The sequence below is a fragment of the Bolinopsis microptera genome, chromosome 4, assembly GCF_026151205.1.
Source record: "Bolinopsis microptera isolate Bmic1 chromosome 4, MBARI_Bmic_1.0, whole genome shotgun sequence".
Classification (NCBI taxonomy): Eukaryota; Metazoa; Ctenophora; class Tentaculata; order Lobata; family Bolinopsidae; genus Bolinopsis; species Bolinopsis microptera.
In genome coordinates this window covers 9,952,823-9,973,920 of record NC_087075.1, presented here as the reverse complement: position 1 = coordinate 9,973,920, position 21,098 = coordinate 9,952,823, and the positions used below count along the sequence as shown (strand labels likewise).

Genomic DNA, 21,098 nt, shown 5'->3' with positions numbered 1-21,098 from the left:
GAACATTCAATCAGTTGTTAAACCTAGCTGTTTAGACGAACTTCATCTGGATTTCATGATTTAGATTATAATAAAGTTTTGTCCCAGACGTTTTATGTCCCTTTGAATTAACGGAACGTTTACGCAGTTAAACTTAAAGATGATGCAGTGCGTTTTACAGTACTTTATAAGTTTATATTACTAAACTTCATATCTCTGCACTCATGATTAAATAATCGTGGATTAGTTTATAAAGCTCCCTAACTGGGTGGCCCGACAATAGTAACACACCTCTCTGATCGGACACTGCATATCACATGCCTGTGTTTCAGATGATGAATCAGTAAAATTAAGCTAAAATCATTCGACAAAATGCAGGGTACGAGGTGAACTTGAGTAGAGTCCAAAACTTTATTGTCTTCTTTGCTCCTTCATCAAAACTATGATCAAGACTTTAATCTTGTCTCGTCTACTTGTTCCTCTAATTTTGGAGCCCGAGTCTCTTTATTGTATTTTTGATTTCGATCTATTTTTTATTGTTTTAGCAATTCCCCTTTTTTATCCAACATGCATTAATCATACTTTACCGGACAATTTATCGTCAAAAATCAAATTCTCTTCTAATTTAAATGGTTCGAAACTGAAATAATCTGAAACTGGAGCAAGTTAATTTTGCATCTTTGATGATATTTGCTCAAACATTTCTCCTCTTTACTATCAAACTTTTATAAATTACCTTCAGCTATGTTCTCACTACACTGCCTACTAATTCTACTCCTGACTGTTCTAGTGGAAACACACTTTACTAAATGTGATTGTAAACCTTGTAATTGTAAAGACTTTGGGACACTCCTCTGGGTTGACTGCTCATTCAGAAACTTATCTCAGGTTCGTGGAAAGTCATTAAGTTTTTAGTTTCAGTCACTTGGAATATAATTTCAATGCAGGATATTGTTGACCTGTCTGCATTGTAATGCAAACATGTCATTGTCTAATTTGTTCCCTTTCGAGCAACTTGTCATTATTACATTGTATCCATGAGAAGGGATTTGCTTCTGACCCCAAAATCCAAATTTCAATAGGTCATTATGAGAAGTGGATTAAATTCGTTTAATTTCGTCGAAAATGAAAATTTTTGGTGACCGGAGACTGACAACTGAAAAGTGTTTTTAATTTGTAATGGAGATAATATGTCTAATGATATGAGCGGCATTCAACAGGCTATTACAACACCAGATTTTTAGTTTGATTTTCGTTTTGGATCCGGGCGGTGCCGGTGGTTCTAATGACCGTTTACGAAAATATAATAATATACAAACTCTTCATACCTAATACCCAATAAACCAAAACATTGTCTCAAAAAATCACATAAAAATAAAAAACGCGGCATATTCTCAGAGATGAAACCTGAATAAATAAAAAATAAGTTCCACAACTACTCGAGTAGCAAAGCTATAATAATTGGATCATAATATAATTATATAACCGTTATTATTGGTATTTTACTGGTTAGTGATAGCCCTTGTGATTTACCGAAATACATCCAGTTCAAGTAGCACATCCGATAAAGCTTAAAGAGTTGTTCAGGGTAGTCTCTGTTTGACTAAGTGATGAAGGTTTGTGGTGATTATTAAACAAAACCCCCCTCAGATACCAGAGAATTTACCAAAGAATGTTACCCACTTAGATCTGTCAAATAACAGACTCTCAGATTCTATAGCATATCTCAACGGGTAATTATTACGTTAATGAATAAATAATTATGAATTAATTAATTAATTGGTGATTTTTTATTTGATTTTATATCTATTTTGTAGTTAGCATAATGGGTAATTACTTTTTTTTCCCACCTATGTTTTGTTCTAGATATGACATAAAGCTCCACCAATTTTCGAATAAAATGTACGGAACCTCTACACCAATACTCCATAAACCAACTAACCCTGACTTCTTTTCCTAGAGACTTGAGAGATCTTATGGAACTTAATCTAAATAATAACGATATCTACATGCTTTGGGGACCACACTTCCATGCTCCCCGATTAAAGAAGCTGCATCTCCATGGGAACCAACTGGGCTACCTTCCCGGATCCACCTTCAGGGTAAAATTAGAGTATGTTTAATTTTAAAACTCTGAAACTCCAGGAGTAAAATTATAAAAAACCTTTAATCAAAGAGTCTGAAACTTGAAGGGTTGTCTTACAGTAGGTTTATCTAAAAACTCTGAAACTCTAAGGCTAATTTGTATACTAAGTTTTATACTAACTCTGAAAAATAAGGCTAAATTTTATTCTAGGCATGACTTATTTATTCTTAGATTGTATCATATTAATTCAAGCACGTCCTTGTTTCTAAATTTAGTATTGATTCATTTATGGTATAAAAATAACTTTATCAATTTTTAGCTGTATTAAGACAAATTAAATTTTACGGATTCGATCACCACGCTCTTCGTAAAGTGTGTACGTGGTACATATCAATTATCCATGGATATTATTCAGGAAGAACGTCAGATTACTTTAATTAGAAACATGAAAACGTTTGATTTTATTCGATCTAAAATTTAAATGGTTTATAGCAAGATAATCGGGCTGGCCCGGTAAAAAGGTATAAATCAAAAATAAACATATATATATACTAATAAAGATAAGAGAAAGGGACCAAACCGGGATGTTGCTCCAGTGAGACTGTGAGAGTGAAATTAAGGATCTTGGGTTCTTCTTACCACTTCAATTTAATAGTGGAGCTTGTACGAGACTCCTCCTTAGTGTTCACTGTCATAAAATACCTCGTACTCTCCTTACAAAGAATAATACAAGGGGTGTACGAGGTCAATACTATGTGGTGGATACTGCAGATTCTGAGGTGCTAGCCAGTAATCTGATGGCTTTCCACGAAAATTTCCCCGTCAAAGAATTGCGAAGATTTCACTGTGGATGGCCGTAAAAAGCCGAAACTATAGTCTACTCACAAGCAGGTCGCCTCGAGTTACGTCGTTTTCATGTCTACGTGACTACCATCAATCTTAAGATTCCACACTCGCTTATCTGGTATTCAGATGGTATTCAGTCGACGAAGCTGCGACTGAATACCATCATTACTGACATCCAATTTTATATCAAAGGTCAAATAACGCTTATCAGAACATCACTGTTTATTCATTAACATTTGTTGTTAATTATTAATTCAATTTAATAACCTTTAATATTACTATAACTTTTCTAACTTCAGGGTATGGAGAAGCTAGAGGAACTAACACTACAGCATAACTCCCGGTTGTATCTAGATTTTGGTATATTCGACACGTTAACTTCTCTTAAGACTCTCGATCTCTCAGACACGGGTATCTCTCTTGAAGAAGAGGAACATCAGAACCTCTTTCTTAATCTGGTTAGTACATTCTAGAACTTTCCCGAAAATTCTTTAATAATGTGACCAAAACCTCTTTCTCAACCTGTTTAGTAAATGGTTAACAAGTGCGGATATGTCCTCATTTCACTCTGTGCCCGTTCTAGAAGATTCCAAAACAATCTGTTTGGAACATTAGTGCATTATCAGTTATCGCGGCTTTTTGCAGTTTTTCCAATTATTCTACTGTTCAAGATTGTTCTTTTAATTATAAGACTTTCACAAATATCATAAACATTCTTAGATATTCACATATTATACAAATTTTCATTTTTTAGACAATTATAGAGATTCGACAACGTTCGAATATATTCATAGGCATTTTTATACACTCATGCACCGCACACTTGTATTTTATATTATATTTCACAAAGTGTAGGGTCGTGTGAAAGACAACAGATGTCCAAATTTGCACCCCTAACGTACCCTTAGTCCACCTCTAGCGCACCCCTAGCGCCTGAATGTGCACCATAAAATCCAGAATTTTCTACAACTAGAATCTCAACAACTGCCCCTAACCCCTGATTCTCCTCCAGGTAGAACTAAGAACACTGCATCTAGACGAGAACAGATTAGAACTGTGGAGTTTCCGTGGTGATGAGATGGTGAACTGTAAACATTTAGAGATATTCACCGCTAGAAACAGTCGGATTAGTGCGCTGCCAGAGAAGGGACTGTTTAGGAAGAACCACAAATTACGAATAGTTGACCTTTCCGGAAACAAGTAATTAATGGCCACGTAAAGTTGCATAATTTTGTGATGAGTTTGTGACTGAATATTAAGTAGTTTAACTAGATTTCTGGTGAAAAAGATCGATTCCCGAACGTTTGGGTCAAAATTTTTTTTCTTCACACAAAATTGTTAACTTCAGTTTGATGAACATGAGAACGACAGAGTTTGGATACTCCTGGCAGCTAGAATCCCTGAACATCAGCAACAACAATATCCTCTCCTTCTACCCAGAATATCAGAGTTTTATGCTGAGAGCCCCCCAGAGACTTAAATTACTGGACCTCAGTCACAACGAGTTTCAGACGTGGGTAAATTAGCTCCGCTTTCTGATTGGTTCTTGATGATGATACCGTGTCTTGATTGATCGGTTCTTACCACGCAACATATAACGGGTTCTGATTGGTTCTTTATGATGAATGATGATACCGTGTCTTGATTGGTTGGTTCTTACCACGCAACATATAGAGGGTTTTAATTGGTTCTTAACAATATCGCGTGACAATATCGCGTTGTTCTGATTGATTAATGAACATTTCCTCAGATTACCTCTGGACCTGTTGACACAGATATCTGGAAGAAGAACTTCAGTGGGGATCTACAAGAACGATAACCTATATTGCTCTCCTGTCTTTCTCTTCAGACTCACTGACTACCTCGCATCCACCAGGTTAATAGATCTAGAAGTAGCCACTGGGGGGTGAGGCGTATTTTTGGGCACTCGTGACAGTGATTCTGGGGTTATATTGGTGAATAGTGGAAGCTGATTGATTTACTCCTGTCACGTGTCAAATATATATTCCACACCTCTCCAGCCCCCACGTCTATAATCTACTGATATGAGTGGATGAGTAGTAAAAACATTCATTTCGTTCGGTTTTTAAGGTAATCTCAAGAATTATGAAACATCCTCTATAACGAGAAAAAAAACAAGTGTCTTTGCTAAAATTAAACTATCTTTCTATTCAAGGAATAGAACAAGTTGCTGAACTAAACAAAACATTTTCCCACCTACTGTTAGAACATACTCTCAGCGCTTTCAATCTCTTGCTGTCAGATCTTTCCCTGTCTAAGCACTTAAGCAGCTAAACTGCGGAACTTTACTTCAAAAGGAACCTGCACCAAACAGGATCTGAACAAGCAACTTTAAAGCAAATAATCCCTTGGTTCTTGAAAAAATGCCAGACAAACCATCAACTGTTGGCTATCGTGAAACTTGAGGAATTCCTTTAATAGACAAGTTCCCAGTCTGGAGACCTGCAACAAGCAAGAAAACACTAGCAGTCTGGCTTAATCTCATCAAAGTATCAAGTATCTCTCTGTTTCAGGACCAACATGGGACGCTGAAATTGAAGCACCTTTCTGTTTCAGGAATAAGTTACTGAACGAAAACTTAACCATCCCTTTGCTTCAGGAACAACTCGCTTAGTCAACACTTCTTGTTTACTGAGTGTCAAAATCTCAATCTTTTTTATTTTCAACTTAACCATCCCTGGTGTCAGGAACAACTTGCTGAGTCCGAATATGATAAAGTGTGGACACCCAGAACGTTTAAAAGGACAAGTAATCGGCGACTTCTCATGTCCTGAAGGTACAATACCAGTAGACCAATCACCTTATTTGACTCAGAACCAATTAGAATCACATCACGTTACTTAGAACAGCCAATCATAGCACGTCATTTCATGACGCAGGAAAATTTCACCCGAATCTGATCTACTGAGATTCGGGTGAAGTTTTCGTATTAAAGGTCATATTAAAACTGCACCCGCATGGGTGCAATTTTAATATGACCTGAGTGAAGTTGCCATTTTGGGATTTGGGCTTATTGGGTACCCTGTTAACTGGATCTTATTTGGTAAAGTTGTCGATCATCCCATTTGACTCAGAACGGATAATCATAGCACAGCCAGTGAAACAAACGCACCAATCAGAGGGCTGCATTTGTGCATTTTCAACCACATACAAACTTAGACATGAGACCTTAAGTCACCAATATCTTGCTAGCTTGTCGTTTACTGCCCTAGTTTATGGCATGAAATAAATTTGCGAAAAATTACTTGCGATTCGCATTCAATATTAACCGATCTTAAAACAATTATTTTTATACTATAACCGATCTTAATATGATTATTTTGCGTTTAACCATATATAAATTTACTTTTGGTCATGGATGAATAAAAATCATTACAAAGACTTCACGAGTTATAGATTTCGAAACATATAAACGAAAATAAACCAACAATGTAATTCTTGATGGCTAGTTGCTACTTGCACAAGCAGATGTAAAACAACCAATTGTATCACGTGACTAAAACAATCAATCAGATTCATTATTTTGTACATATCTCCTATTTCCAACCATTCACGACGTCCTGTCCCTGAACCTCTTACCTGAGAACTCTTATTTGGGTACTAGGTTCTGGGGCTGGACAACGTTTAAAATCTCTAACATAGTTTACTTTTAATAATAATCTCTAATATAGTTTAGTACATTATTTTGTCCCACATGACTTCTACTTACAACATTATCACTCAGGAGCCGTGTTCAACATCTGTTCTAATCCGGTAGAGCCGACTTGTGGGGATCCTAAAAAACAATACCAATCTGACTCAGACTGTGTTCCTAGGTTTGTTACTTTTAGAGACCACTTTCACTTTTACTTTCACTTTCTCTTTCGCTTTCGCATTCGCTTTCACTTTCACATCACCTGCTCGAGTCGTGGTGATCCAGACATTAACTCTCATTCTGACTCAGACCTTGTTACTTTAGGGGAACAGAATTGAGCAAGAAAAATAGCTCCCCTTTACTCTTTCCCCTTATCGCTTTAAATGTGGGTCAAAGGATTGGTTTATGATTTGACTATTACATATTATGTGAACTAGGGTGTTGAAGCTAGGGTGTTGAAGCTAGGGTGTTGAAGCTAGGGTGTTGAAGCTAGGGTCACAATATTAAGGTAGCAGTAAAACTAAAGCTTGGGTAGGTATTGGGGCTATGCAGTTTTACAATTTCATCTGACATCATTCACCACTACTACACTGTTTCCTTTCAGATGTGAGTGTCCTAGTGATAGACCTGTAAATACAGACGGAGTATGTCATCTTCTTGAGGAATGCGGTAAGTGACATGATAAGTATTATGGAACACTCACAACGGTTGTAACTTAATAATTCAGGCTGAGGTCTTTTCCTGGATTTTGATGAAAATTGCGTCATAGCGAACAATAATTGCGTCATAGTGAATAATAATTTAATGCTCATCACTGTAATTTTAAAACCCCTACCGCATCTTCTCAAAATAACCCGAGTCTTGCTCACATTTCACTATATCACTCATATTTCACTCACATTTCACTATTTCAGGGGAGTGTTATAAGGAAAGAAACACGTATGCCTTGAAGCAGAGGAGTAACATGCCTAGTTGTGATGATCGGGGGAACTACAAGCCTCTCCAGTGTCGGACAGATGGCAAATGTTGGTGCACTGACCCACAGGTTAGAGTGAAAGTGAAAGTGAAAGTGAAAGTGAAATAAACAGACCACGCTCAGCAAGAATGAACTTTTGAAACTTGACTATTTCACTTAAGGCTTAAAACTTGACTTGAGACTCGATCCATCCGAAAATATTGGTAAATCGAATCGATATAATCACGCTTTTGTAAAAAAGAAGCATTGCATAGAGTTCAAGTTTTGGATTTTTTTTTCAATCTAGAAACTGTTTCAGGGAGACAAGAAATGCCCAATGTTCTTCAGAAAAGATGTCGGTGAAAATGTTTGTGAAAATGGGGTAGACCCTCTTTTAGAGCTCCTCCCTGACCAATACCCGCCAGGTTAAACCTTTTAATTTCCTGTTCCATTTTACATAATACCTGGTATCTATAGATGTGGATTTAGGTGGGGAAGTGAAGCATATTTGTTTACCTTAAAGTCGACACATGATCTAGGACAGGACTATAATTTACACCATACTTCCCCACCAGAATCGTCCACATCTATATATTTTCGATATGATACGGGCTATATCAATTTTATGTTTAATTTTTATCTCAGTGTGTTTAGATCTTGTACTACGCTTAGGATGTTGCTGGTTTTCTCTAAAACGTTTCACATATTGATTGTTCAATACGTATGACAATCTTCAAGGTTGTGTCTTGAAAAAAAACGGGGGTTTCTTTCTCACTTCTCAAACACAAGAAAACATTTTATAATAATTTTGTCTCTGCAGAAGCTAACTGTGAAATGAAGTCAGCTGCAATCAAAAGTAGTCCTTATAAAACATGTGCTGTTTGGGGAAATGGGAGAATAAAACAATACGACGATACAGTTTTTCAGGTAACATTTTTACTTTGATTTCTCACTGCAAATTTTCAAATTTGCTTTCTCTTTCTCTGTCATTTTTACTATTTATACTCCATGTAAGAACTGTTTCACTTGACATTATATATGATATTGTTATATTTCATATTAAATACGATAATTTTTAAGGTGTCGGCGGATTGTTACTACGATCTAATAAGTGATTACTCCAGGAAGCCTCAATACCATCTTTATGTCAGGTAATCATCAAATTTCTTTGTTACAGTTTTGTTACTGTTTTGTTACTGTTTTGTTACTGTTTTGTTACTGTTTTGTTACTGTTTTGTTACTGTTTTGTTACTGTTTTGTTACTGTTTTGTTACAGTTTTGTTACTGTTTTGTTACTGTTTTGTTACAGTTTTGTTACTGTTTTGTTACTGTTTTGTTACTGTTTTGTTACTGTTTTGTTACTGTTTTGTTACTGTTTTGTTACTGTTTTGTTACTGTTTTGTTACTGTTTTGCTACTGTTTTGTTACTGTTTTGTTACTGTTTTGTTACTGTTTTGTTACTGTTTTGTTACTGTTTTGTTTCTGTTTTGTTTCTGTTTTGTTACTGTTTTGTTACTGTTTTGTTACTGTTTTGTTACTGTTTTGTTACTGTTTTGTTACTGTTTTGTTACTGTTTTGTTACTGTTTTGTTACTGATAGTGTAGACACTGGACTTCTCAATACTCATGCGTGTGGACATCTCACTTTTCTATTGAATAATCAGTCAATTACTAAAGCAAATCATCGTAACTTGTTCAGCTTAATTTAAACATTTCAACTTTCAGATTTACCAAGTGCGAGGGAAGACCGTTCTGCATTACAATGTTACAGCTATACATTGACAGAGTGCATCTTGTCAGGATATCTCTAGAGTTCGACATTTTCTACGGAAATAAAATAGTCTCCTTACCGGTTAGAAATGTTAAATATTTAGCTTCTGGTAACTTTACATCGTATTAAACGGAATTAAACTTATCTTTGCTAGGATATTAAATTTATCTTTGCTAGGATCTTGAAACCGTTAAACAAACTGTGCTCTCATGCATTTTATAATCGTCTACCAAATTCTTCAACAACTTAAAAATGAATAAAAGGTTTATGCCTTACAATAACTGCTCAGTCAGTAATACATATCATGCGCTATAATCTTACTCTCGTTAGATTTCTAACATAGTTAACCATCTTTTCAAAATCTTATCTTCCTAATGTGGATCCTCTTCCATTCGGGTCTTCTTCGTCCCTAACTCAGGTTCTTAATCACCACCGCTTCCTTAGGCTTCTTACCGCTCTTCTTTTTAGCGCTCACTTTCTGTTCTCCTCCCTTTGTACTATCAGCTCCCGCTCCTCCACCCTTTCCTTTACACAGGTTCTGAACCACGCGTCTCAGTAACTGTGCACTGTTTATCTCGTGAAGATCCAACAGTCGCCTCCCCGCCAGGTAGTTACTATACTGTCCTGGAGCTTGTAGGAACACCTGCAGTTGTTAGTTAGTTGTTAGTTAGGGACACAGTGAGACGTTAATAGTTGAGGTTCAGAGTGAAGCTGAATTCATTTTATCAGATGTCAGGGTTTTATAATTATAGTATGTCTGATCTTATAACACGTATCACCTAGCAACACCTAGTAACACCTAGTAACACCTAGTAACACCTGATACACCTAGTAAAACCTAGTAACTCACCTCCACATCCTCCCCCAGCAACTTCTCCAACACAGCATCCAGACTGCTCTCTGTGGACCCCACATACCCATCTCCACACAAAATATTCACTGTGTCCTCAAACGTGAATGTGCGGGAGTGTCTCTCAACCTTAGAGAGCAAGTCGTCTAATAACGTGTCAGCCGGGGTGTAGCTCTGTTCCGTGTACACCTCAGTGGGCAGGTATACTGGGTGGGGGTCCCAGAAATCGTGATCATTACACGAGTTGAACTTTACACCCCGTTCCAAACAGTCAGGTACTGTGCAGTAATTCTTGAGGATAGGGGGCAGGTCTCTTCCGCCTGTTGGGACAATTTATAGAAGTAAAATAGGTAGTAACACCTAGCAATAGCAATTGAAGAGCCTTCTCTTACATATCAACACCTATTAACAGATGGTATCAAATATTTTAAAGGACCTTACTTGGGAGGATATTACGTGGACAGACATAATTTTGGGCGGACATAATTATGATGGCGAAAATTCCTTTGAACGTACATGATAGCTATACTTTAATTTGTGTAGACATCACGTGATTGCTAGACGCTAAGCCCTCTAGAGTCCAGTGCTAACGTAAAGTCCGACCAAATTAATTCCGATAAGGTAACACCACTTACTAGAACTGTCAACGTGAGCTGCCCACGTGATACTTTCAATGTCAAACCCGGTGATATCTGGACTAATCACCAAACTAGGAGCAGCCAGCTCCTCCATCCTGTCCATGGCTATGAACCACTCCAGAAACTTGGTGTTGTTCAAGAACATGTCCACCTCAGTCAGCTCGGTTAGAGGTAAATTGTCCAGTGTCATAGTTTCAAGGAGGTGATCGTAAGCAGCTTTAAAGTGAATGTTGTTAACAGGGCTGTCCTGCTCTGTCCAGACTCGCTTGTAACCGGCAGATTCCCAGTATTCAGTGTCAGGAGCTGCGGCGTATGGAACACTCTTTGCGCTGACTGCCGGGCTTTTTAGTGTTATTTCCTTTTTCTTTCCTGCTTTGCTCTTTTTGGAGGTCTTTTTACTGCCTGCTTTCTTCTTTTTAGATTGTTTGACCTTGAGTTTACTTGTCTTAGCTGCTTCGCACCATTCAACAAGTAATAGGATCGCCAAAATAACAACGATGACGCGCATGCTAAGAAACATGGCTTTTAAAGCCACACTACAAATGAATTTATACGAAGAGAAAGCTTACAGCAAATAATAAAGGTAAAAGTGGCATCAACTTTAATGCACATCTTCATGGCCAAAATACTATCTATGCTTGAGAAAATAAACTTATTAAAAGCATTAACGAAATCTAAAGTTTCCATGAAGTCCATTTGGCGCTGAATTCTAGAAGTTTCACCGATAATTGACGATATTACGTAAGCCAGCTTAGGCAGGGGTTTGAAGTAAGGGAGGGGTTTGCAACTTCCACCGTACTCCCGTTTGTAACTTTGTACCATTTACCCGTTTACCGTAACATTGAACTCAGGTAAACTCATAAATCAGTCTAGTAACACCCAGTGGCGTAACGAAAGGCCCTGCTGACCCCGCTGTGCAGGGGGGCGCCGTCTTAGGGGGGCGCCAAATCGTCGTTTGAATGTGGGACAATTTCGAAAACTTAACTAAAGTACTAGCAAAACTGCGCGTTTTGCTCTAGATACACACTTTTTTAGAGATTTTACCGGCGTATTCTTTAAAATCACCTAATTTGTTTAATTTTAGGGAGGGGCACCAAAAGGGGAGGGGGCGCCAACAGGGGGGCGCTTTTTTCGGCAGGGGGGCGCCAACAGGCAACGTTACGCCACTGGTAACACCTGTCACCTGGTAACACCTGGTAACACCTGGTAACACCTATTAACACCAAGTAACACCAAGTAACACTTTGTAGCATTTATCCTAACCTTCAACTTAGGTAAACTCGGAAATCAGCCTGTTTGGAGACAAAGTAAAAGTTGCGAGGAAGGATAAAACCCTGACGTTACTTTTGGAGGATTTGCAGATAATGTACTCTAACCAGAACTACCTAGTTGTCAGGACAAACGCGCATGAACTGTGAGTATTAACTTAGTTACACTTTCATAAAATCAAAGTAAGATAATAATATACAAATAAAATGTAGATATCTGTTTCTCGATCCTCAACTGCCAAAATCTTGCTCACAATTATAAAACTAATGCCTTATTTCCAGGGGTGTAGGGGGGGGGGGCCAAATTCAAAATATTTTTTGGCGCTTCGCGCCAAAGCCTGAATTTCGAGGGTAAGGACAAAAGGAAATTGCAACATGTGCGGTATCGCGATTTTTCACGTTTCCGCGACACTTTTTCTATAATTAATATATGAAACCAATTAGTATCACATCCACAACCTTCCGAATGTAGGTACGGTCTTCAAAAAACCGAAAAATATATTTTCGGCTCAGAATGATCAGGGTAGCATGAAACATGAACAAAAGTAATTTCAAGAGAAACTTTGAAAAAATTTTACTTCGGTCCGAGTCATTCTCGATACGTACCTCTGAAAGCAGAGCTTCCGCTGCCGAGCTCGTATTGCGAAGGGGATCAGGCCTGCCTTTCGAGATCGCATTACAAAGGGGAACCCTCGAGTCCAAAATCGTATATCGAACTTCGAAAACCGAAAAAAATATTTTCGGCTCAGAATGATCAGGGTAGCATGAAACATGAACAAAAGTAGTTTTTTGACTTAGAAAATTTTCGGGAAAACAATTTATTTCTCTAAAATTTTTAGAAACCTAAATTAAAAAGTTGGCCCCCCCCCCCCCCCCCCCCCCCCCGCTTCCTACAACCCTGATTATTTCTATTTCTTATGCAACATGACTATTTCCTCAAACCGAAATAAATGAGAATAAGGTTATGATTTTGATTTCTTTTCATCAATCCTAAAATGTTTAAAATCTTAATGACAATATCATAATAATTATAAAAATAATGCCCTCTCCAGGTCTAACATTAATGGAGCATGCGGGGCGATCTCTCAGAACAGTCAGAATGATGTTTTTATCGGACATCAACTATTTAGCCAGTGAGTTTCTTTGTTTTGTAAATATTCTCAGACATGAACATTCTTTAATTAATGACTATCATTATGTTCTTGCTCATAGCATTCTCATTATGATAAATTTAGAAAGAGGCTTTAGAACATCGGGGATAAAGACAGTATTACATTGTTAATTTCCAACTAAATTTCAGACGGAAGTTGATCCAGAGCTGTGTTGACTCTAAAGAGCTAGTGCAGACAGAGCCGAGCAAGGAGATCAGAACTTGTAGGTCTATCAGAGAACAGGGACACTCTGTCCCTAAATCCATTACACATCAGGTATAATGTCACCTAGTAACACTTAGTAACACCTAGTAACACCTAGTTACCACGGGTAGCACCTAGTAACTCCTAGTTACCCCTGGAAGCACCTAGTAACACCTAGTTACCCCTGGAAGCACCTAGTAACACCTAGTTACCCCTGGAAGCACCTAGTTACACCTAGTTACCCCTGGAAGCACCTAGTAACACCTAGTTGCCCCATATGATAAAACTATTTCATTTAGATACTGCAAAGCACACCAACACTTTTTGGCAGTTCTCTACGCATTCAAGCCGCAACCTCGCCGCTATTTTAAATTGGCAACTTCTATTTTTCTATGTGTTTTTTAGCAAATTTCCAACCCACAAAATGATAAACTTTGCAAGCAGTGAAACAGTTTGCAGAAATCAAATCCAAAACAATAATGTTCAGTTCGGTCAGAATTTGACTGTTCTCGCCATGTAAAACCGAGCATGATACAACACCGCGCAACAGCTAGTAACATTTAGTAACACCTAGTTACACCTAGTAACACCTAGTAATATCTAGTAACACCTAGTAACACCTAGTTTGACGGCCTCAACTTTAATGCAGCTCAATGTATTGGTTCAACCGAATTAATTATTTTATTATATATATTAAAATTTATTTTTCTAGTTTAGTTAGTTGTCATCCGGTTACACAGTTTGCAACATATAACCCAATATCATTGTTTCCATTAGTTTTATATCAAAATGCGATGTTACTGTAATTTTGCATGACTGAAATGTAACGCTTGATTCTCATTTCTCTTACATAATAATTATTTGAATTTTCAAATAAAAAGGAACAACTAATAATATGTAACGCCTAATAACACATAATAACACCTAATAACACCTAATAACACCTAATAACACCTAATAACACCTAATAACACCTAATAACATCTATGAATAACACCCAGTAACACCTAGTAACACCCCTCTCTCCCAGATAATGCGAGGTTGTGAAGCTGACTCCCTTCTCATGAACAGACGGGATGTGTTCTGCGGAAATCTAGCTGCTATCAACTCTTATCACACGGACAATAATCTTAATAACGCAACTTTAGATGCGAGATGTGTTTGATGACGGATTATAACCTATCAGTGAATCTGAGATAACTACTGATTAGTAAGAATGATAACTTCTGGTTAATGTTGAGATAGATATGATGCCACCCAGACAAGCCACCTTAACTGAAGAAAAGCCGCTTAAGACGTGTTATTTAGACTGAAGCCGCTCAAGGATTCAAGCCACCCTGTCCTAAATCTAGCACATTAAATCACTGAATATTGAATATAGCAGAAGAGTAAGTCAGAGCGGAGAATAATCCGGAAATTTCGATGAATTATCGGAAATTTCCAGCGTGTTCCTTCACGTCACCACGTAGACCCCTGTGTTATGCGGTTCTGAGGCTGTTTTAGTATTTATAATATTATTATGTTATATATTATAGATCATATCATAGTTAATTTATCTCTTTTGTCGCACAATTGGATTCAAACGATTTTTACTGAATAAATTTTTGAAACAAAGAAGGCGAAAGTTTGTCTACGTATGAGAAACTTTTTGCAAACGTGATTAAGTTTCGTAATTGTATGCGGATTATGTGAGATATAAAGCTAATAGTTGCTGATTAAGGGCGGCATCAATAAAGGAGCCCCCGCCCCCCGTACAGATTGAACCAAGCAGTCTGTTAAAATACACAGAGCTAGCTTTTCATGCAGATCAATAAAAAACTGAATAAGTCTTATTTTCGAAATCTTCCACCGTGAACATACTTAACAGAATGATAGGGAGAGCAGTTGTTTTTTGCACGTTATAACTTTTAGTTATTACTATTAGCTGTAAACTGTGAAGAATGGTGGAGAGTTTGTTGATGTGTGTTTGGTTTTGAGGTTGATTTTATGTTTAGAATTAGTGATATTAACGGAACTTATGAATCACCTGTTTTGGCGATGATTTGTATACATTTGTAATGTTTTTGCGATAATATCCACGAATGCGATGATTCCGTTCAATAAATAATTTGTTGCATAAGACGAAGTGGCCCAAAAGTCCATGAGGCTTACTTAACGTTAAACTAATAAATTACTACAGGTCACACTTGTAATTGTTATGCAGTCCATGCGGATAAATATGTTCAACAATCATGGAGCTAAGTTACGCATCATAATAAGTGGTTTTTTCTTGTTGCCCACAATTTAAAGTAATCATAAGATCATCCTCTAATTACTAAATATAATGATTTTTCATCTTTTTAACATGTAATTGTACGCGAGATGATCGGAATATGCTGTTTTTAAATTCAGATTTCGTTGGATTTTCAGCAGTTGTTTTTAGTTTATGTTAAGTTATTGTTCGAAAAAGCCACTGTGAAGTTTTTATTTGAATATGTTATGACAGAAAAGCCACTGTTTTCTTGACTTCTTCAAAAATTGTTTCGGCAACATTTAATTCTGACTTTTAAATGTCCACACTTTACAGTTATATTTATTTGTGATAGTGAGATCATGCCTCGACATTGCACTATTGGATAACATCGTCTGCTTCAGAGGAATCTATTTTTAAAATCATGTAAGTAATTATAATTTCGCACATCTTTTAACTTGAATATTTCTCAACATCAATTTAAGATAATTGGAATGATAAAATAGTTTCATGGGTGTTTTATCACAACCGAACTGTCACCGTCGTGACACTGTTACCTACCTATGTCACCTATGTTGAGATTCGTTAAGCTTTAACAGGGCCATCACATTGTGTGACCACCCCACAGAGAGGAGATCTCTCTGTCATTCCTCCAGCAAAGCAGCGAGTTTGAGTTCTGAGGAGTGTAGCCCCTGATGGGCGGTGTATCCGGAAGAGATAGCATGAACTGGGTGAGCTGCGATTTGAAATGCTCTCGGTCGCCGATGGAATTCAAATGGTAAGGCATTGCATTCCACAATTTTGGGCCTATGACTGCAAATGAATTATCATACAGTGACTGATTTGCAGCTGAGCTGTGTCTGCATGCAGATGGAATGACTGCAAGGTTTCCAAAACGTGGCCTGGAGACAAACTGCACGTTAATGTCGTTGCTGGTATGGTGATGGAAAATCTTCCACATATGAAGTAAAATGAACCGCTCCCTGCGACGCTGTAGAGACATCAGAGATAGCCGTTGAAGACGGTCCCAATAATGGAGATCACGCATTCCAGTAATCCTTGCGGTGAAAGCTTTCTGTACGCTTTCAAGCTCCTGGATGTCACATATCTTGGAGGGGTGCCATAGCGGGCAACAGTATTCCAGTAAACTACGAACCATCGACTTGTAAAGCGTAAGCATTATGACTGGAGATCTTGTCTGAAAGACACTGAAAACCCAGGCAGCTTTTTGTCGAGCCTTGTTTGCTGCGGTCTTGATGTGGGGTTGCCAAGATAGATCGTTGGAGACGAGAACCCCGAGGTCTCTTAGTTGACCTACAGGTGCGAGTGACTTGTCTTTGGATACTGAGTACTGGTATAGTTCACTAACAAAAGGAAGTTCGACGAGAGCACTACGTCGATTGTGTCTGTGACACATGTACTCAAACTTGTCTTTATGTAGTGCCATATTGTTTCGTTCAGACCATTTTATGACACTGTTCAAGTCGTTTTGTAACACAGATACGTCTTGTTCACAGGTTACCGATATTGAAACACGAGTGTCGTCTGCAAAGCATCTGATGATGGATTCAGTTATGCAATGCTCAATATCATTGATGAAAATAAGGAACAAGATCGGCCCGAGGACTGTTCCCTGGGGGACACCACTGATGATCAGAGCGAGAAATGACAAGTGGCCGTCGACCACTACAGCTTGCTTCCGGTCTGACAGAAAAGATTCAATCCATTTGATGATTTTTGGATTTAAGCCATAGAGGTGAAGTTTCCTGATCAACAATTTGTGATCAACTTTATCGAACGCCTTAGCGTAATCAAGATATATAGAATCAAAGTCAGCTTTGTTGGTTAATGACTCAAAAACGTCGTCGAAATGGTGGAGAAGCTGTGTAAGGCAGCTGCGGCCTGATCTAAAGCCATGCTGTTTGCTACAGAGCAAGTTGTTCATTTCTAGATGTAAGACTAGCTTTTTCCTTATGATTCTCTCAAACACCTTGATTATATGGGAGGTGAGTGAAATGGGCCTGTAGTTGGAAGGAAACGCCTTGCTATCTTTCTTGTGGAGCGGAGAAACGTGGGAGTACTTATAAAATGAAGGTACTTCTCCAGATGCAAGGGATTTTGACCAGATCAGATGGATAGGAATCGCCATAGCATCTTTGCAATTCTTAAGTAGAGCAACTGGGATCTCATCAGGACCAGATGAAGCATTTGGCTTAATATCATCAATAGCCTCGATAACATCACTGATAGAGAATTCCAGTTGTGTCACTGCTGTGACAGCGGGGTGTTCATGGGAGACTTGTAATCTTATCGTATAAAGGTTTCATGGACCTTACGATCAAGCTAGGGCCCAAGCATGTTTGATAAGGTCTATGAAATTCTGATTTGTGAAAAATCGGTCCAGAAAATTTCGGGGAAATCAATTTCTGTGTGATCAAATACTAAGCGACTTGTTTGTGGAGCAGGAAGTTCACTGTGAGGCCTGGGGGCTGTTTAGATCCGATGGAGTCCTTAGCCCAGTGGTTGACATGATGCTACATCAGAACATCGTGGAGCTCGAACCTGTAACCTCGTAACATTACACCACCAATCGCTGAATGATTACATTTCCGTATTCACATTTTCATTTTCGCTCGATCTAAACTTCCGGTGCCATCAGTGTCGTTGATCGATTTAAAACGTCGAACAAGAGTTTCCAGACTTAATTTAAACCTTATGAACTGATATCGTTGAGTAGAAAAATAGTTAAAGATTGAACACGAACCAATAATATTGACTCCTATTATATTTTTAATGATTTTTAATAAGCCAAATAATGCTATGATCAAACTGACGGTCGCGCTTACCAGCACTGTGACTGACGTTATTTACACAGCAGGTAGTTCGGGTGGTTAAAACGGTTAACGGTTAAAACGGTTAACAGTGGTTAAAAGGGTACACAGAACGGTGTCTACTCATCTAGTACGACTTTACAGTAAACTCAACAATAGGTAGGTCGTTGTTTTCATGATCCGGATAGGCGGATAACTTCATGGCTATAAATAAATGTTAAGAGCTGATTATATCACCATGTGTGTTAACTTTTATTTAACTATAATTATGTAACATTAATTTAAAATTGAATGTATGTTACTTGCTGCATATAAAACGTTTGACGATATCGTCTTTTACTTTGTATTAAACCCTACTTGTCATTGTCTGACAATCCGCAGTGTGTGTGACTGTTATAAACGCTATGTAGTGCTGAGGTTATCTCTTCATTACATTTAGTATTACTTGATAAGATCTCAGCTGATTTTACTCTTTCTTGTGCACTTGAGGGTTGCTTTTTTACAAAGTTTTTAATGTTAACCGTTGTCCTCGAGGTTATGTCTTGTAGATATATATTATATTATATTTCTGTAAAGTTTTACTTGTTATCGATATACCAAGCATGGTATATAAAACTCCACGTTCTACTTGTTTTTGGTTACTTTAAAAATTGCATCACTTGTTAACAGCAAGTGTACGCTAACTTTAGCATTCACTAAGCTGTGAATGATCATGCTCAGATTTACGTTCATTTAACCACGGATTCCTTTTCGTGATGGGATTGTTACCGCATATCCTATTCATGATCGTGAATGTGTAACCGCAATTCTTTTTCATGATCGGATTGATCAATTGTTCGAATTTTCCAGGAGTTTAAATGTTAAATATACAATTATTGACCAGTCTCATTTATAATTCATTCCAAATTTCGTTAATTTGTCTTCAAACGAAATTTCTAGTTTTTATTATAGTCTTTAGATAAGATTAAAAGTCTTATCTAATTTTTCTCCTGTTTACAATTGGTTGGTTACAAATGGTTCTTGATGGCTTCACGCTTTCGCGTCGAAAAACTGCGAGGCTACCCGCTATTTATAGGTAAGTTTAAAAAACAGGGGACCAAGTTAAAGTACAAATCCCTGTGGAACTCCTTGATTGATTGGTTTTGCAATGACGATAGTTGAATTGAGATTCGTCATTGTTGGATCCGCAATAGTCTAATAAGCACAAGACTGCAGTAACTATTGAATAAGTAAGCTCTGTGATACTCAGTTTATATGACTGTTCCTCATAACCACGACAAAGATTGTGACTATTAGGGGACAAAACATATTTTGTACATAACGAGGTGGTGATAAAATAAAACGAAACTGTCGCCATGGCAGTTGATGGGCAGTGATCAGCCATAATTGATATCGTTAGAGTTCGGTAATTAAAAGTTAGAATAAGCTTTTAATTAGTTGACAGTTACAATAAGCTTATGATTATTGATTATAGCTATCAAACCTGACTTGCTGTCTGGGATGATGTACAATTGTACATCTGACGAGTGTGTCTGTCAGCTTATATATATTTTGAATGTATATGTTGTTCACTATTCACGTATATTTACTATTTTGCTTATACTATTCTGATTCATCGCAGACATGTATTTTTAGGGTTGATCTGATAACATATTGATATATATCATAATTAGAAAATAATTCAGTCGCGTCTAGTAAATCCTTTATTTATTATTATAGTCGTTTTTAGGGCCAGCATTCTATCATGCCAAAATTCCTTAAAACTTATGAGACTGTATCGAATTTAAAGCTTCCTCTCCAGTCCTTTTAAAATATGCCACCAAAGATTTGTTCTAAGGGTTCTATATGAAGTTGAAAGTTAAGCTCTTTGCAAAATATAAAGCTCACTTACTTAACCTATCTGCAGCCGTAACACGAGTAATTGAAGATGACCTTTCTTTACTTTCTTTACACGAACCACCAATGCTTCAAACCTGAAGAATTTCATCCCGAAAACTGATTGGAAGTTAAACCGTACATAGTATTAGTATAATACTGAGTCTCATCGTTATATATAGCTCTGCTTGATCGAGAAATAAATACATACTCCCAGATTTGACACTTAAATAAATAAGTATGATTCTTCAGAAAAAGTCGAGATTTAAAATCTGCAAATTTATCAAACACTCGGTCGTGAGTACTCAAAGAAAAAGAAAGCTTTTTGATCATATCGTTAAGAATAAATTTAAAGATCATAACATCGAATGATCACGATCATAATACACAACGATCTGTATTCTGTTCACAGTCATCATTACAAAACAAAAAGCTCTAAAACTTGTTCATTATGACTATGTGGAACAACTTTTTAAACATGTGTGTTTGTGAGATTCGAATCACGTTTCAAATTAGATTTTAAGTGTTCAAAATAAATGATGAATTCCGACATCAAGCCATCAAGCAAAGCTATGTTTCCGCAGCAATGTGCCAGACTACGAATCAGCTAACAAAAGAATCAAATCAACTCGTATCTCAGCATAACATAATGTAAAACGTAAAACTTAAACTTGAAATGTTAACCGCAAACGTTTATTTAAAATTAACAACAATGAACCGCTTTAACTAAAGTATTTTTTATTCTAGACGTTGGCCTGGA

The 21,098-nt window shown here is 37.3% G+C and overlaps 2 protein-coding genes across 3 annotated transcripts in view; both read left to right on the top strand.

Annotated features, from left to right (window-relative positions):
• The first annotated feature begins 448 nt into the window (after window positions 1–448).
• On the top strand, window positions 449–15,862 carry LOC134814285 (uncharacterized). The gene is made up of 19 exons (XM_063822371.1): window positions 449–867; window positions 1,630–1,712; window positions 1,940–2,081; window positions 3,211–3,369; window positions 3,924–4,111; window positions 4,260–4,424; window positions 4,662–4,787; window positions 5,620–5,708; window positions 6,657–6,747; window positions 7,171–7,235; window positions 7,481–7,611; window positions 7,841–7,946; window positions 8,342–8,448; window positions 8,602–8,672; window positions 9,246–9,372; window positions 12,054–12,193; window positions 13,100–13,180; window positions 13,348–13,474; window positions 14,433–15,862. Exons 1-19 carry the CDS (start codon window positions 724–726, stop codon window positions 14,565–14,567), a joined length of 2,277 nt encoding a protein of 758 aa, XP_063678441.1. The 5' UTR covers window positions 449–723; the 3' UTR covers window positions 14,568–15,862.
• An 84-nt stretch (window positions 15,863–15,946) lies between these two features.
• LOC134814287 (uncharacterized) overlaps window positions 15,947–21,098 on the top strand; it is a 33,243-nt gene continuing 28,091 nt past the window's right edge. The window contains exons 1-2 of one of the 2 annotated variants that reach the window (XM_063822381.1): window positions 15,947–16,058; window positions 18,508–18,622. Coding sequence is in view for 1 of the 2 variants with exons in the window: in XM_063822380.1 (XP_063678450.1) it covers window positions 16,057–16,058 (2 nt within the window). In the remaining variant the exon portion in view is untranslated. The remainder of the gene's footprint in view (window positions 16,059–18,507; window positions 18,623–21,098) is intronic. The other variant, XM_063822380.1, reaches the window with a different exon arrangement.

Bases quoted from the DNA above. Each gene is read 5' to 3' on its own strand.
- LOC134814285 (XM_063822371.1), top strand. From the start codon at position 724: ATGTTCTCACTACACTGCCTACTAATTCTACTCCTGACTGTTCTAGTG. The intron at 12,194-13,099 runs GTGAGTATTAAC...TGCCCTCTCCAG, and splicing joins AGGACAAACGCGCATGAACT to GTCTAACATTAATGGAGCAT. The intron at 13,475-14,432 runs GTATAATGTCAC...CCTCTCTCCCAG, and splicing joins CTAAATCCATTACACATCAG to ATAATGCGAGGTTGTGAAGC.